Source organism: Ascaphus truei, chromosome 6 (genome assembly GCF_040206685.1).
Source record: "Ascaphus truei isolate aAscTru1 chromosome 6, aAscTru1.hap1, whole genome shotgun sequence".
NCBI lineage: Eukaryota > Metazoa > Chordata > Amphibia > Anura > Ascaphidae > Ascaphus > Ascaphus truei.
In genome coordinates, this window is record NC_134488.1 from 4,679,515 (window position 1) to 4,693,994 (window position 14,480).

Below are 14,480 nucleotides of genomic sequence, written 5' to 3' on the forward strand. Positions count from 1 at the left end.
ATGGAGCTATAGTTAGGTCCGGAAATAATTGGACACTGATACAAGTTTTGTTATTTCGGCTGTGTACCAAAATAAATTCAAGTTACAGTTAAATAATGAATATGGGCTTAAAGTGCAGTCTATCAGCTTTAATTTGAGGGTATTCACATCCAAATTGGAGGAAGGGTTTAGGAATGACATCTCTTTAATATGTAGCCCCCTCTTTTTCAAGGGACCAAAAGAAATTGGACAATGACTCATAAGCTGTTTCATGGACAGGTGTGGGCTATGCCTTCATTATTTCATCATCAATTAAGCAGGTAAAAGGTCTGGAATTGATTCCAGGTGTGGCATTCGCATTTGGAAGCTGTTGCTGTGAACCCACAACATGCGGTCAAAGAAGCTCTCAATGCAAGTGAAACAGGGCATTCTTAGGCTTCGTTCAGGGTGTCAGCTGCAGGACTCGGAGGGAGGGCGTGAGGGAGGCAGTGCTGCAGTTTGCTGGGCGATCTGTGTCTATCCCCCAGCAGACTTTTCAGCGTTGGGGAGGGGGCGGGGTTACACACGGCAGGGTAAGTATCAAAGTTGCAGTCATGAAATCATTCTGAAGAATGATTTCATTGGCTGCCTTGGTCCCTGTGACGCTGCTGCAGCTCCAAAAAACTAAATTTTCGTTTATTGAAACTGTAGTTAGCTTCAACTCCTGACTTCGGAGACAGGGCAGTTGCTACCCTGAAAACCAGTATTCAAATTGAATACTTTGTTTCTCACGGCAGCACGCACGGCAGCACGCCCTCCCTCCGAAGCCAGCACCCTGAACGAGGCCTTAGGCTGCAAAAAAAAAAAGAAAACCCATCAGAGAGATAGCAGGAACATTAGGTGTGGGCAAATCAACAGTTTGGTACATTCTGAGAAAAAAAGAACGCATGGGTGAGCTCTGCAACACAAAAAGGCCTGGACGTCCATGGAAGACAACAGTGGTGGATGATTGTAGGATCCTTTCCATGGTAAAGAAAAACCCCTTCACAACATCCAGCCAAGTGAAGAACACTCTCCAGGAGGTAGGCATATCATTATCCAAGTCTCCCATAAAGAGAAGACTTCACGAGAGCAAATACACAGAGGGTTCACCACAAGGTGCAAACCATTCATAAGCCTCAAGAATAGAAAGGCCAGATTGGACTTTGCCAAACAATATCTAAAAAAGCCAGCCCAGTTCTGGAACAGAATTCTTTGGACAGATGAAACTAAGATCAACCTGCACCAGAATGATAGTAAGAAAAAAAGTATGGAGAAGGCTTGTAACAGCTCATGATCCGAAACATACCACATCATCTGTAAAACACGGTGGAGGCAGTGTGATGGCATGGGCATGCATGGCTTACAATGGCACTGGGTCACTAGTGTTTATTGATGATGTGACAGAAGACAGAAGCAGCCGGATGAATTCTGAAGTGTATAGGGATATATTGTCTGCTCAGATTCAGCGAAGTTGATTGGACGGCGCTTCGCTTTACAGATGGACAATGACCCAAAACATACTGCGAAAGCAACCCAGGAGTTTTTTAAGGCAAAGAAGTGGAATATTCTGCAATGGCCGAGTCAATCACCTGATCTCAACCCGATCGAGCATGCATTTCACTTGCTGAAGACAAAACTTAAGGCAGAAAGACCCACGAACAAACAACAACTGAAGACAGCTGCAGTAAAGGCCTGGCAAAGCCTCACAAAGGAGGAAACCCAGCGTTTGGTGATGTCCATGCGTTCCAGATTTCAAGCAGTCATTGCCTGCAAAGGATTCTCGACAAAGTATTAAAAATGAACATTTTATTTATGATTGTGTTAATTTGTCCAATTAAATTTGAGCCCCTGAAATAAGGGGACTGTGTATGAAAATGGTTGCAATTCCTAAACATTTCATACAATATTTTTGTTCAACCCCCTGAATTAAAGCTGAAAGTCTGCACTTCTATTGCATCTCGGTTGTTTCATTTCAACTCCATTGTGGTGGCGTACAGAGCCAAAATTATGAAAATTGTGCCAGTGTTCAATTATTTCCGGACCCAACTATATTTTAGCTGGTAACTTGTAGGTCACATAAGCGGTCTGAACCATTTCTGCAACATCAGTATGTAAATGGATCTGCAAATGATCTGTGTATCTTGATACTTTCTATCACAGTTAAGAACAAAGGTTCCACACCTTTATTACAGTTAATATAAAATATGACGAGAGAGAAAGAGAGCGCTTAAGTATTACTGTATTTGGTAATAAATGGCAAATCCTGAAGGGCGATGTGTAATTGATACATGTGTTTAACAGACAGTACCTCTGGACTGTCCTTCACGGAGTCGGAACGGGGCAGCTCTGAGAGCTGAGAGAAGCGCCGGTCATATATGCACAAATGAAGGTGCTTGTCCAGCACCCGGAAATCTTCATAACTCCGCTTAACTATCCAGCTGCGGCCCTGCAGGGGAGATGAAGTAAGAAAGTAATTAGAGGGATGCTCAAAATGATATATTACCTTACTCTCTAACTAAGCTCCTATGCTGAGAGGATGCAGACATTCAAGCCTGGCAAAATATACACATCAACAGATGCATAAAATGTAACAGTGAAATCCGAATCTACAGTATGAAGGGCTTTAAAGTGACACTTAAAAACCCCTATAACAGTAGAGTCCATAGATCGAAGAAAGTTCATCACTTTTGCTGCCAGTGGCACCAACACAGTGCTTGATTCTTCTCTGGGTATAAAGGGGTTAAACATATTTTTTATTTTGGCAGGATGTGAACTGGCCCCTCTGACTACAGCCCATAAAAATCTGAATTACTTTACCGTATGGACTAAAAACTCCTGTCTCGTCTGTTTTCTACATACTCTCCCTTTTTTCTAATAAAGCAACAGCAGAAAGACCGAGCAGAGGTAAAGTCATCATTCCGACATCTTGCACAAGGGACTTCATTGCATAGACCTGGATATATTTTAATTTACATACTGCAGCAAAGGCAGTTTAATATCTGTATTCAATTGCATAAGTGAACTGAGAAAGGTAAACCTTGCTGCCTCTGACAGAGTTAATGGGAACTCAGGGTAGGAAGTCAAGATTATCTGCAGAAATCAGCACAACTGACACCCATTAATTAAAAAAGTCCGGCACTGGAGCACAGGCTTAGAGAAGCCTTTGAGAGATTTCATTGGGGAATAGGCCTTCCCCAACGCCTGGCATCAATAATGTGAACCTTCAAACTAATTCACAACAAACTGCACATCACAGATGCAGGCAGCCAAAGAACATAATACGTCAGACTTGTAGGCCGAAGAAAAAACAGTGAGACAGCTGTTTTAAGCAGGCTGTTTTTTCTTTTGCAGCTGGGAACTTGTCCAAGCATCTCACCTCAGGTTAGAGGAATGAACTTTAGATACACAGGAAACAGGGGAGGAGGGGGGGCTATTTTAATGAGGAAAGAGGGAGGAGTGGAGAAGTAACCAAAGCACTGCTGTAACCAGTCCTTCATAGAACTAAATCTGGTGCTCTCTTGAAGGCTCCCTGCTAGAGTCTTGAAGTCAGCAACTGAGTTGGGCACTACAGATTCTTATAATAAGGTCTTTAAATGAATTCCAACCAATGAACCATTTTTTTTCTTCTTTTACGGGATTCAAACAAGGGATTCTCTGGAGCTGAGCAGAGTTATTTTTTAGCTCCAGTGAGCCCCCTTTTTCCGAGACACTTATTGGGGTAGCTACGGAGGACTCGTTGGTTCCAAAGCTGTAAAAAAACAAACAAAAAAAAACAATGGGTAGAACAAAAACAAGCAGGTGGGATTGCTGCCTGTAAGATGAAGTCCTCGTTATTTATCTTTATTTTTATTATTATTTTTTGTTGTCAATGCATTTACTTTATATAGTTTCTTGTGCTTTTTAATGTAATATTTTCCTTTGATTTCTATGATGTTGCAAGCTGCTGAGTCACACATTTTTGACAAATGGTTGCCATTTTTTCCCATAGAAGTCAATAGTGGTAATCTTCAGTGATGCTTATTTCAGCATTTTTAATGATTAAAAAGAAAACAGAACATTATGTTGTATATTTAGCTTAAATATTATGTACTTTTTTGGTTGTTGACCTACTATATAGGACTGCCACTTTAATAAGCCACAGTTACCAAACGTTTCAGCTGCATTATTGCAGTCTTGTAAAGGCTACTTTAACGCAGCTGAAATATTGGATCATATTGGCTTACTATTAAATACTTATTACAACAATCTTGTATCCTCCTGTCTTTTCCAACACTTTTTACCAGTAAACAAGTTTAACTGATTGTACTCTCTCCAGGGCAAGAATTTCCTTTCCTATTATCTGATTTTGTTAACTGCACTTATTGTATTATGTACTGTGGGCGCTTTATAAAGAAAGATACATACCATTTAAAACGTACAAAAAAATCTTCAGTTCAGCATATTAAACATCACGTTTCAAATTCAGGCATGTGGACAGAATTTGTTTGTAAATATTGAAGGAGCAATGCACCCCAACTACAGTAACCTCCATTTTTTTTTACAGGATTGGAATCGGAGGGGTTTCCCAGAGCTAAATCACACTAAATATCCTCCCCTTAAAACAGGATTACATATTCATGATACCTGTTACTTGTGAAAACCAGCACTTCCAATACAGAATACTGTATGTTTGCACACCTAGTCCAGAAGCAACAGTCCAAGGTAGATGGATTCTAGGAAGCTTCTTGGAAAATTGCATAACCCAGTATAGAACCACAGTGTGCTGGATTATCTTTTCCCTTAAAACTAGTATTCACAACAGTCTAAAGCAAGGCTGGCCAACTCCAGTCCTCAAGGGCCACCAACAGGTCAGGTTTTCAGGATAATTTCCCAAGCAAGCTTTAAGGCCTTCATGCTTTCCTCCACACTAAAAATGTAATGGTCTGCCCCTCCCTAATTTATTTAAGGACATGGACCCAAAGTTTGGTTAACATACTGTAGTCACAATGATTTTTACGCTACTAAATATATAACTAATTAGATTGTAAGTTCTTCAGGGCAAGGACTCCTTTTCCCAAATGCTACTTTTATGTCTGAAGCACTTCTTGCCAATACAGTATGTGCTATTTGTATTACTTGTTACTTATTTTATGTCATGTGTATTACTACAGTGAAGTGCTATGTACCTTAATGGCGCTATATAAATAAAGATATACATACTGTACATACATAGAAGCATCTTCGGATGCTGCTAGTACAGCACAGCCATACAGTGTATACTGGAGGATCAATAAATATCTGAGAACCAGGAAAAAGAAAGTTCCCAACAAGGCATTTTATTCAGTCGAACGCCTGATGCTGAAATTATAATATTGAAAAATAGTTGGATGGATAGGCAGACAGAGAAACATACAGGGAGTCCAATGTGAAACTAAATCAATATACATGGATTCCTTGGCTCTTTCACTGGCAGAGGACCCTATATGTAACAATGTGATGTCAGTCTGACTGAAAGCAAAGAAGGAGTTAAAATAAATATAGGTATCCTGTGGAAGTGTAGATTTGTTATAGGGGGTTATATATTTTAATAAACTAAAGATAGCTATTTTCATATACAATGTGTACAGGGCTTTCAACCCCCCACACGCCTTATATTGATGTACTGTAGATTTTCTCTCAACACTGCAAACTCACTCAACCCAGGCAAAATAAATAAGAAAGGTGCAAATGGCATGAATGAAGTGTATACAACATGGCAAACACCCTATAGACAAGGTGTTTAAAGGATCCTAGGTAACTTGCACTCTGACCTAAGACTGTAAAATATGGAGGAATGAGGAGTGGGTATTAGGTATTGGGTGGTGAAGTGTATGGATATGGAAACACTATCAGCAATGTGTTTACCAAGTACAGTAGTGGACATGTGGTAATGGGGAATGTACAATATATAGTATTCATCCAGTGATGATGAAGTACTAGAATCAATGTTAAAAGACAAACGTTTTAATAGTAGTTTAAAAAAATCATCATAAACCTAACAAAAAAATGAAGACTAATAGTAACAGCATGAAAAGTGCACAGTGTAACAGAATATAAATACGAATAAAACAAATTCTTGCTCCCCTAAGGCTAGACCTGCTAACAATGTAGATTGATACTGCTACAATGCAGTGAATAATGAGTCTAGTAGGATACCGCTGTTATAGATCAAAGCGTAAGTCAGTCACGTTGTACTTAATTGATACAGTATGTCACACACATGCTCCAAAAAACAGCAGATATCCTAGTAAACTTAGTATTAGGGGTTGGAGGAGTCCGTGGTGGTCCCGTCTAATACCAGAACCGACTCACGGACAGAATCAGACATAACTCCTCCTCCTCAGTATCACCACACTGGCAGAGAGCTTCTTGTTAGGTTCCGCGGCCAACGAGCAGCTGCAGCTCCTGATTGATGGTAGGCACAGTGGTTCTACTGGCTACTAGAATGGCAACCTAGGAACCATCTATGTTCCATTGAGGGCCAGTTACTTTAGATGGCGCTAATTTCAGTGTACATATGTTATACCGTTTATGTAGGATGTAATCTACCATATACTGGTACATATTGTTGCTATCTTCGGTATTATCTGCTATAACTGTTACTAGTTAGGATTACTACGGCGAGTTGTTGACCTTCCGTGAGTCGATTCTGGTATTAGACCAGACCACTACAGACTCATCTAACTCCTAATACTGAGTTCAATACGATATCAGCTGTTTTTTTGGAGCACGTGATTGACGTGGCAAAAAGTGACTAACTTCAACCCTCCATGTTCGGCACTCACCGATTCAGGGTAGACTACGTAATTTTCCTACTAACGGATGAGGCCTTGGCCTGGGCTTCCCCTCTGTGGGAGAGAGAATCCTCACAGATCGTCGCCGTTGCCTTTCTCCAGACACTTAAGAGAGTCTGTGACACCCCCGGTCGCGTTTTCTCCGCTTCTGCTTCACTCCTTCGAATTCGACAAGGAACCTGTACGGTTGGCCTGTATGCCATTGAGTTCTGAACCCTTGCTGCGGAGACGGGCTGAAATAATGAAACTCTGGTGGCAGCATTTTGGCAGGGGCTTTCTGAGCGTTTAAAGGACAAACTGACTTGTCAAGAAATTTCCAAAGATCTGGAGGAACTGATTGCCCTCTGTATCAGAATGGACCTCTAGATACGAGAACGGCAGACCGAGCAAGACCAGTCTCCAAAAACCCCAACAATTCGGATAGCTACCCATTTCAACACTCCTCTTACTGCACCTTGCCCAGATGAGAAACCGATGCATTTAGGGGATACCAAATTACCTGAGCAGGAGCAAACTAGGAGACGAACCAGGGGACTATGCCTGTACTGTGGGCTCAAAGGTCATTGTGTTCGAGACTGTCCTAAATCAGGAAAACCCCAATGCCCAGTGAAGATGGAAAAATAGAAGAAATGTCCAGAGAATATTCCTCTTTCACCACAACCTTCACGGCTTCTGCTGCCGGTTTCACTCTCCTGGCGACCAGCCTCCATCTTTTCAATTAGATTGTAAGCCCCTCGGAGCAGGGACTCCTCTTCCTAAATGTTACATTTATGTCTGAAGCACTTATTCCCATGACTTGTTATTTATATTATTTGTTATTTATATGATTAACACGTGTATTACTACTGTGAAGCGCTATGTACATCAATGGCGCTATATAAATAAAGACATACAATACATACAATCTTCACTCAGGCTTTTGTGGATCCGGGAGCCGCAGGAAATTTCATTGACAACACATTTGCGGAAATCCACTCCATTCCTCTCCACACTAAAGAGATTTCACTAGCGCTAGTGGCCATTGACGGAAGACCCCTGATACCTGGGACCATCACCCACGAGACTAATCCGTTGCTAGTTTCAGTTGGGGTACTTCACAAAGAAACACTTTTTTTATATCATTTGCTCTCCCTCAACTCCCGCGGTCGTAGGCCTTCCCCGGTTGCGGCACCACAACCCCAAAATCGATGGACAAGCAGTCAAGTGACAGCCTGGGGACAACAGTGCTATGGATCTTGTCGACATTTCATCAGTAACTTCTCCAAGGTAGTTGCGCCCATTATGGCTCTTACTAAGAAAGGGGCAAATCCCAAGATATGGCCCTCTGAGGCTCTTCTGGCTTTCGAGAAACTCAAGTCCGCCTTTTCATCTGCACCTGTATTGATCCATCCAGATCCTACGAAACCCTTTGTACTTGAAGTGGACGCATCTGATTTGGCAGCCAGAGCCGTTCTTTCTCAAAGGAAGGATTTTCATGGGAAACTCCACCCACCCCTGTGCTCTCTTCTGAAAATGGCTCTACAAGATTGGAGACATTTACTTGAGGGGACAACTTCTCCCATCACAATCCTTACGGACTACAAGAACCTCGAATACATTGAAGGAGCAGAGAGACTCTGGACGCGTCAGGCAGGTGGGCTCTCTTCTTCACTCGGTTCAACTTTGTGATCTCTTATCGTCCAGAATCTAAGAATGTCAAAGCAGATGCGCTATCCAGGCAATTCTCTCCTGATGACGCCAAGGAGATAGACCCGGGGCCCATCATTCCATCTTCTCAGATCATCTCAGCAGTTTCATCTTAACTTCTGCAACAGATTTCACAGGCTCAGGCAGAGAATCCGAGGTCAACATCCACTCAACATCCACTCGACTATTTGTCCCCGCCCAATTTCAAAGTGGGGGGTTGCAATGGGGTCATACAGTAACTTCAAGACGGCTGGTCACCCGGGACTTAGGAAGACGTGATTACCTTGAACAGATCTTTTGGTGGCCAGAGATCCACAAAGATGTGAAGGAGTTTTTGGCAGCCTGCGTTGTATGCGCCCAGACTAAGGTGCTGAGGACGTTACCCTATGGGTTGCTCCAGCCCTTGCCAGTCCACACCCGCCCGTGGACACACCTCTCCATGGATTTTTATTGTGGAGCTGCCTTCCTCCAGGGTATAACTACCATACTGGTAGTAGTTGATCGATTCGCACGACAAGCCCATTTTGTTCCTCTCAGGAAGCTACCCTCTACACTATCGGAGATCTTTATTAAGGAGATATTCCTCCTTCATGGAGTCCCGATGGACATAGTCTCGGATCGCGGATCCCAATTAATCTCCAGATTTTGGAAGGCCTTCTGCCAAAGAATGGGTAACTTCTTGCACTTCTCTTCCTCCTATCATCCCCAGTCCAATGGACTCACGGAAAGGGCCAACCAGTTCTTTGAACAATTCCTCCGTTGTTTTGTTTCCGAGCTACAGGACGACTGGGTTTGCCTGCTCCCGTGGGCCGAGTTTTCTCTCAATTCCATGAAGCATGATGAAACATTGGAATCACCATTCTTCTGTGCCTATTGGTACCATCCTGCTGCCCTTCCCCCTTCCAGTCCTCTCTCCGGAGTTCCTGCAGTGGATGACAAAATCCAAGAACTCCATTTACTCTGGAAGAGGATCCAGGCCAATCTGGTCAAAGCCACCCGCCAGCAAAAGATCCAGGCAGATAAACGCCAAAGACCACCTTCTCCATTTCAAGTGGGAGATCAGGTTTGGCAGGCTACAAGGTATATCCAGCTTAAACTGCCCACCTTCAAACTCAGTTCCAAGTTCATCGGACCTTACAAGATCCTGAAACAGGTCAACCTGGTAGCGTTTAAATTGGAACTCCCGGTTAGTTTGAAGATATCTCCGGTGTTCCATGTCTCCCTCCACAAATCGTTTGTCCAGAACACTTTTGCTTCTCGCAGTCTCCCCCCTCCTAGACCAATCTTGGTGGATGGTCAGGAGGAGTTTGAGGTGCACCATATACTGGATTCCCAAAGATCCCGTGGTGGACTATAGTACTTGGTCCAGTGGAAGGGATATGGCCTTGAGGTGATCTCATGGACTAAATCCAGGGAGGTCCATGCCCCCAAGCTAGTCCAGGCATTTCATCGCAAATTTCCGGCTAAGCCGGTTTAGATCGCCCGTAGGCCGCTCCTGAAAGGGCGGGGGGAGGTACTGTAAGGATTCGGTCCCTGGCCTCTGGTTATTTATTCTGCATTCCTACCTCAGCCCTGCGGGTCCCGTTCCGGATTCAAAACGAGCACCGTCGCACTAACTTTCCCCTTTTTCTATAACAGCTGTGTCCTACTAGACTAATATTATTCACTACATTGTAGCAGTATCAATCTACATTGTTAGCAGTTCTAGCCTTGGGGGAGGAATAATTTTTTCATTAGTATTTCACTGTATTATATGTACTTGCTATTTGTCTTCATTATTTTGTTAGGTCTATGATGATTTTTTAACTTTACTATTAAAGCATTTGTCTTTAACACTAATTCTAGTAATTCATCGTCACTGAATGAATACTATATATTGTGCATAGAATCTACATTCCCCATTCCCACATATCCCCTACTGTACTCAGAAAACACACAACATATATCTAGTACACACTCCTCTCATTCCTCTATCATTTACACTCCTAGGTCAGAATGCATGTTACCGGGGGTCCTTTAAACACCTTGTTAACAGGGTGTTTAACACGTTCTATACTTTTTAGAGAAATTAGAACTTCAAAGTAGTCAAAACACCACTGTCATAAAAAAAAAAAAAACAAAGCGCACAACACTCATCGTGAAAAATGTAATAAACTATGTTTATATATAAGGTGTTTCAAGGTTATGCGTACATCAAGGTAGATTAATCAAGCATAGAGCCACAGAGTGGCAGTTACCAGCGTCTGCAACCAGGAACCACCAGAGCTTCACTCTCCTTTCCACCTACAGGTAGGTGAAATGCCAGATAATTGATGACTCTGCCACAGTCTCAATGTCCTGTAAATAGCGTCAATACGCTTAGTGGATCCTGAGCTACGAAACGCCGCGTAGGAGAGATACCATTCAACCTATATACTTTTATTATTCATATTCCAAGGTGTATTTTATTGTTGTCAAACGGTTTGCTGAACACCGAGTTGATTTCCTCTTCTACGCATGTGCTGCGCTGTTGCCTGCCTCTGTGGTTGCCAAGTGAGGTCTGAATCAGTACTGGCAGACGCTGTTACTCAAAGCAGAGCGGGCGCTCTGACGTCACAGAAGGGCCCGCGGGACCACGCCGTCACGCTGCCTGACTGATCGGGAAACACAGTGAGGTCTGCAGAGGAACCTGTGTACTACTTGCGAGCAAAGGACAACCACTCCCCAGGATCCACTAAGCGTATTGACGCTATTTACAGGACATTGAGACTGTGGCAGAGTCATCAATTATCTGGCATTTCACCTACCTGTAGGTGGAAAGGAGAGTGAAGCTCTGGTGGTTCCTGGTTGCAGACGCTGGTAACTGCCACTCTGTGGCTCTATGCTTGATTAATCTACCTTGATGTACGCATAACCTTGAAACACCTTATATATAAACATAGTTTATTACATTTTTCACGATGAGTGTTGTGCGCTTTGTTTGTTTTTTTGTTACTAGATTCTAGGGTCTTGGGCTACCCTTTACACAGCAGCAGACGCTCATCTACATTGGTATATATTTATTTACCTTTTCCACATGGTGGGGTGTGTTTTTTTGATTTAAATTGACATCACAATTAACACTTTGTATTAAGTATATATTTTAGTGCGCACTTATTTATTTTTTCTATTTGTACACCACTGTCATCCCTGAAACGCTGAGCATTGGCCAGCCCCAGCGACCATATATATTTGTTCTCCACACTAACCATTCCTTTGTTGTTTTGAGGGGAACAGGCAGTAAGGTCATCAGCTATAATTATTGGAATGCCACAAAAATTATGTCTGGATTAGTGATGTAGCAGGTACCCAGAAATTACCCGGCAATATTTTCAGTACCCGGACCCGGTACCATGGGGCTGGAACCCGGTGCCGGGTAATTTCCATTCTGCTCTTCTCCCTCGGTCCTCCTCTTGGAGAACGAAAGGAGTAGAGCAGCAGAAGACTTACCTGCGGCAGAGGGTGAGGAGGACCACAGCAACATCCTGGTGGCAGTGGCAGCAGACTACGTCATTCTTCAGCTGGTGGGAACAGCAGAAATAATCTTTCACAGCCGGTGCCGATGGGAGCAGAGGAACATGTGACCGGAGAAGGAGGGTTACTATTGGATAGCCGGGGAAAAGCGCAACTTCCAGTGCAACTCCTCCCCGGCTGTCCAATAGTAACGCCCCTGCTCCAGTCACATGTTCCCATGCTCCCACTGGCACCGGCTGTGAAAGATGTCTTCTGCTGCTTCCACCTGCTGAAGAATTACGTCTGCTGCCACCGCCACCAGGATGTGTTACGCTGCTCCCACCGCTACCAGGATGTCGCTGTGGTCCTCCTCACCCTCCACCTGCAGGTAAGCCAAAACTCTCCATTCTCTCCCACCCCCCCCCCCCCCCCGGGTACCCGGTACAACACTAGTCCAAATCTCAGTACGGTGATCGAGTACTAGAAGCATGTATTAATCCTCAGTTTTGCAGTAACTTTCCAAAAGCAGGGGTAGGAGTTTTAGGGCCTCTTCACCATTTTTGTATTCTTCTCCTGAGTGTCAGTCCACATAGAAACCTGCCTATGTGCAAGTCCCCAGGTTCTGGGAGTGACCTGTTTAAAGAAACGTGAGAAAAAGCTCTTCAAACCTCATGACTGGAATACATGCTCCATATTCTAAAACAGACGGAAGATACTGTCCAAGCCAACAGAGGGGGATGGAATGGGACGTTTGGCCGCGACCAAAATTAACACTGTGCCGCAGGGAAGCTTGCCACGAGACACTTCACCGCAATGTCCAGTCCGTCGCGCACACGATCCAACAAGCCAAGCCAGGTCTGCCGCTCTGACAACTGCATGTTTAAATGTCCCGCGCAGGACCGCTACAATGCCTAGACAGGCTGCTCCGATGCGTCATGTTTAAATATCCTGTACGGGACATTTAAACATGCAGTTGTCGGGCGGAGAATACCTGGCTTGTCGGGTCGGGTGCACGGCAGATGGGCGCAGGAGCGGATATCATGGCCAACTGTCCCACGGTGAAATGTCCCTGCTACGAAGTGTCCCGGCGGCGGAACACTAGCGGCATTTTGGTCAGCGTCAAACGGCCGCAGTGAAACATCCTAGACCAGAGGGGGGAGGGGATGGGCTGACTGGATTCTGTGGGTGGGAAGATAAAGGGAAACTCCCCAGGGGTGAAAGATCTGGCACTAGAAATAGGGCCACAGCAATGATAACCCTCACAGACCACACCCAATTGAGGTTGGAACCTCTTGGGAGTGTTTGTTTTTTAAGCTTGCTGGTCTTTCTATTAAACATTTATGTAATAAAGCAGTGGGCTTAGAGGTGTGGGGCGAGATATAGGAACCGTATGCCTGTTATGCATTTAATTTTATTTAGTTTACTCAAACTGGGTTTTTCACAGAGCAGCACCGCTCTAATCTTATCACGCAGATATTGGTAAAGCTCTGATTTTACTGCCACTTTTATGAAGAAAAAAAAACCAATTATGATAATCATGTGACAGTTATGGCAATCATGAATGAGAGACACATCACTTTGATGCAGGTATTCAACCTCAGTATTTGACAGCTGAGGCCAATGCTCACTTTTATCCCTCATAAAAATTAGCAACAGGAGCTGAATATCTTCAAATAGACATCAGGTGGTATTATTAAGGCTTAATCCACAGCATCCATTAGTCCAGGCAAGAACGCACCAAAACATTCTAAAGAATTTGCTGCTTAAATACTGCAGTAAGTTCATATGTTAGATTGTATGCTTTTTGGGATTATGAACATGCAATACTTTTGTAACACTGGCCTGCAATCTTCCTATTTATAAGTGTGATTCCGTCTAGGTTGGTGTTTTTTTCCATCTATGTATGAAGCAGGGGGATTCTGGAGCTGCCTAACCACTTTAGTGCCAAGCTCTAAACTGCTAATACTGTACACCTCATCCAGACAGTTCCCTGGATTTGTAGACTCAGAGGTACAATGACTCACTCTGGGCCTCCATATATAAACAAGCTCTGCAGTACCACTATAAATGAGTTCTGTGCGAATGAACTCTGAGACAAAGCTCAAGCCATATGGACTGAGCTAGCTGGCTACTGTCCAAAGACTATGGCTTGTAAGGAGGTTGTATCAGCTGGATAGGCTTTGGCTCATTACCAAACATTAAAATATTGATATACAGTACAGCAATGTTGGGGAAAATCTATATTTTGTAGACACATCGCAGGGAAGACCAAAGTGCCCTGGAAGCGAAGGGGATGCATTGTAAAATTTCAGCCCCATTGTAGATATAAGTACATACAATTTGTAGCCCAATTTAGCACATTGTTTCTCCTGTACAAAACACATTAAAATGTATGAACTCTTGTACTGCATCTGCCCATTATCCGGCAGCAAAGCCTGCTGTTTGGTGCTACGACACAAACTATGAGTAAATGTCAACGTTCATGCAAATGCAAAGCCCGAACAAAACTAA

General features: G+C 43.5%; 1 protein-coding gene across 15 annotated transcripts in view; it reads right to left on the reverse strand.

Moving 5' to 3' along the window:
• The window catches only part of ARHGAP32 (Rho GTPase activating protein 32), a 516,520-nt gene that overhangs the window by 117,888 nt on the left and 384,152 nt on the right, over positions 1-14,480 (reverse strand). For all 15 annotated transcript variants that reach the window (XM_075603325.1, XM_075603322.1, XM_075603326.1 and 12 more), the window contains one exon: positions 2,309-2,446. In XM_075603325.1, the coding sequence (XP_075459440.1) occupies positions 2,309-2,446 (138 nt within the window). The remainder of the gene's footprint in view (positions 1-2,308; positions 2,447-14,480) is intronic.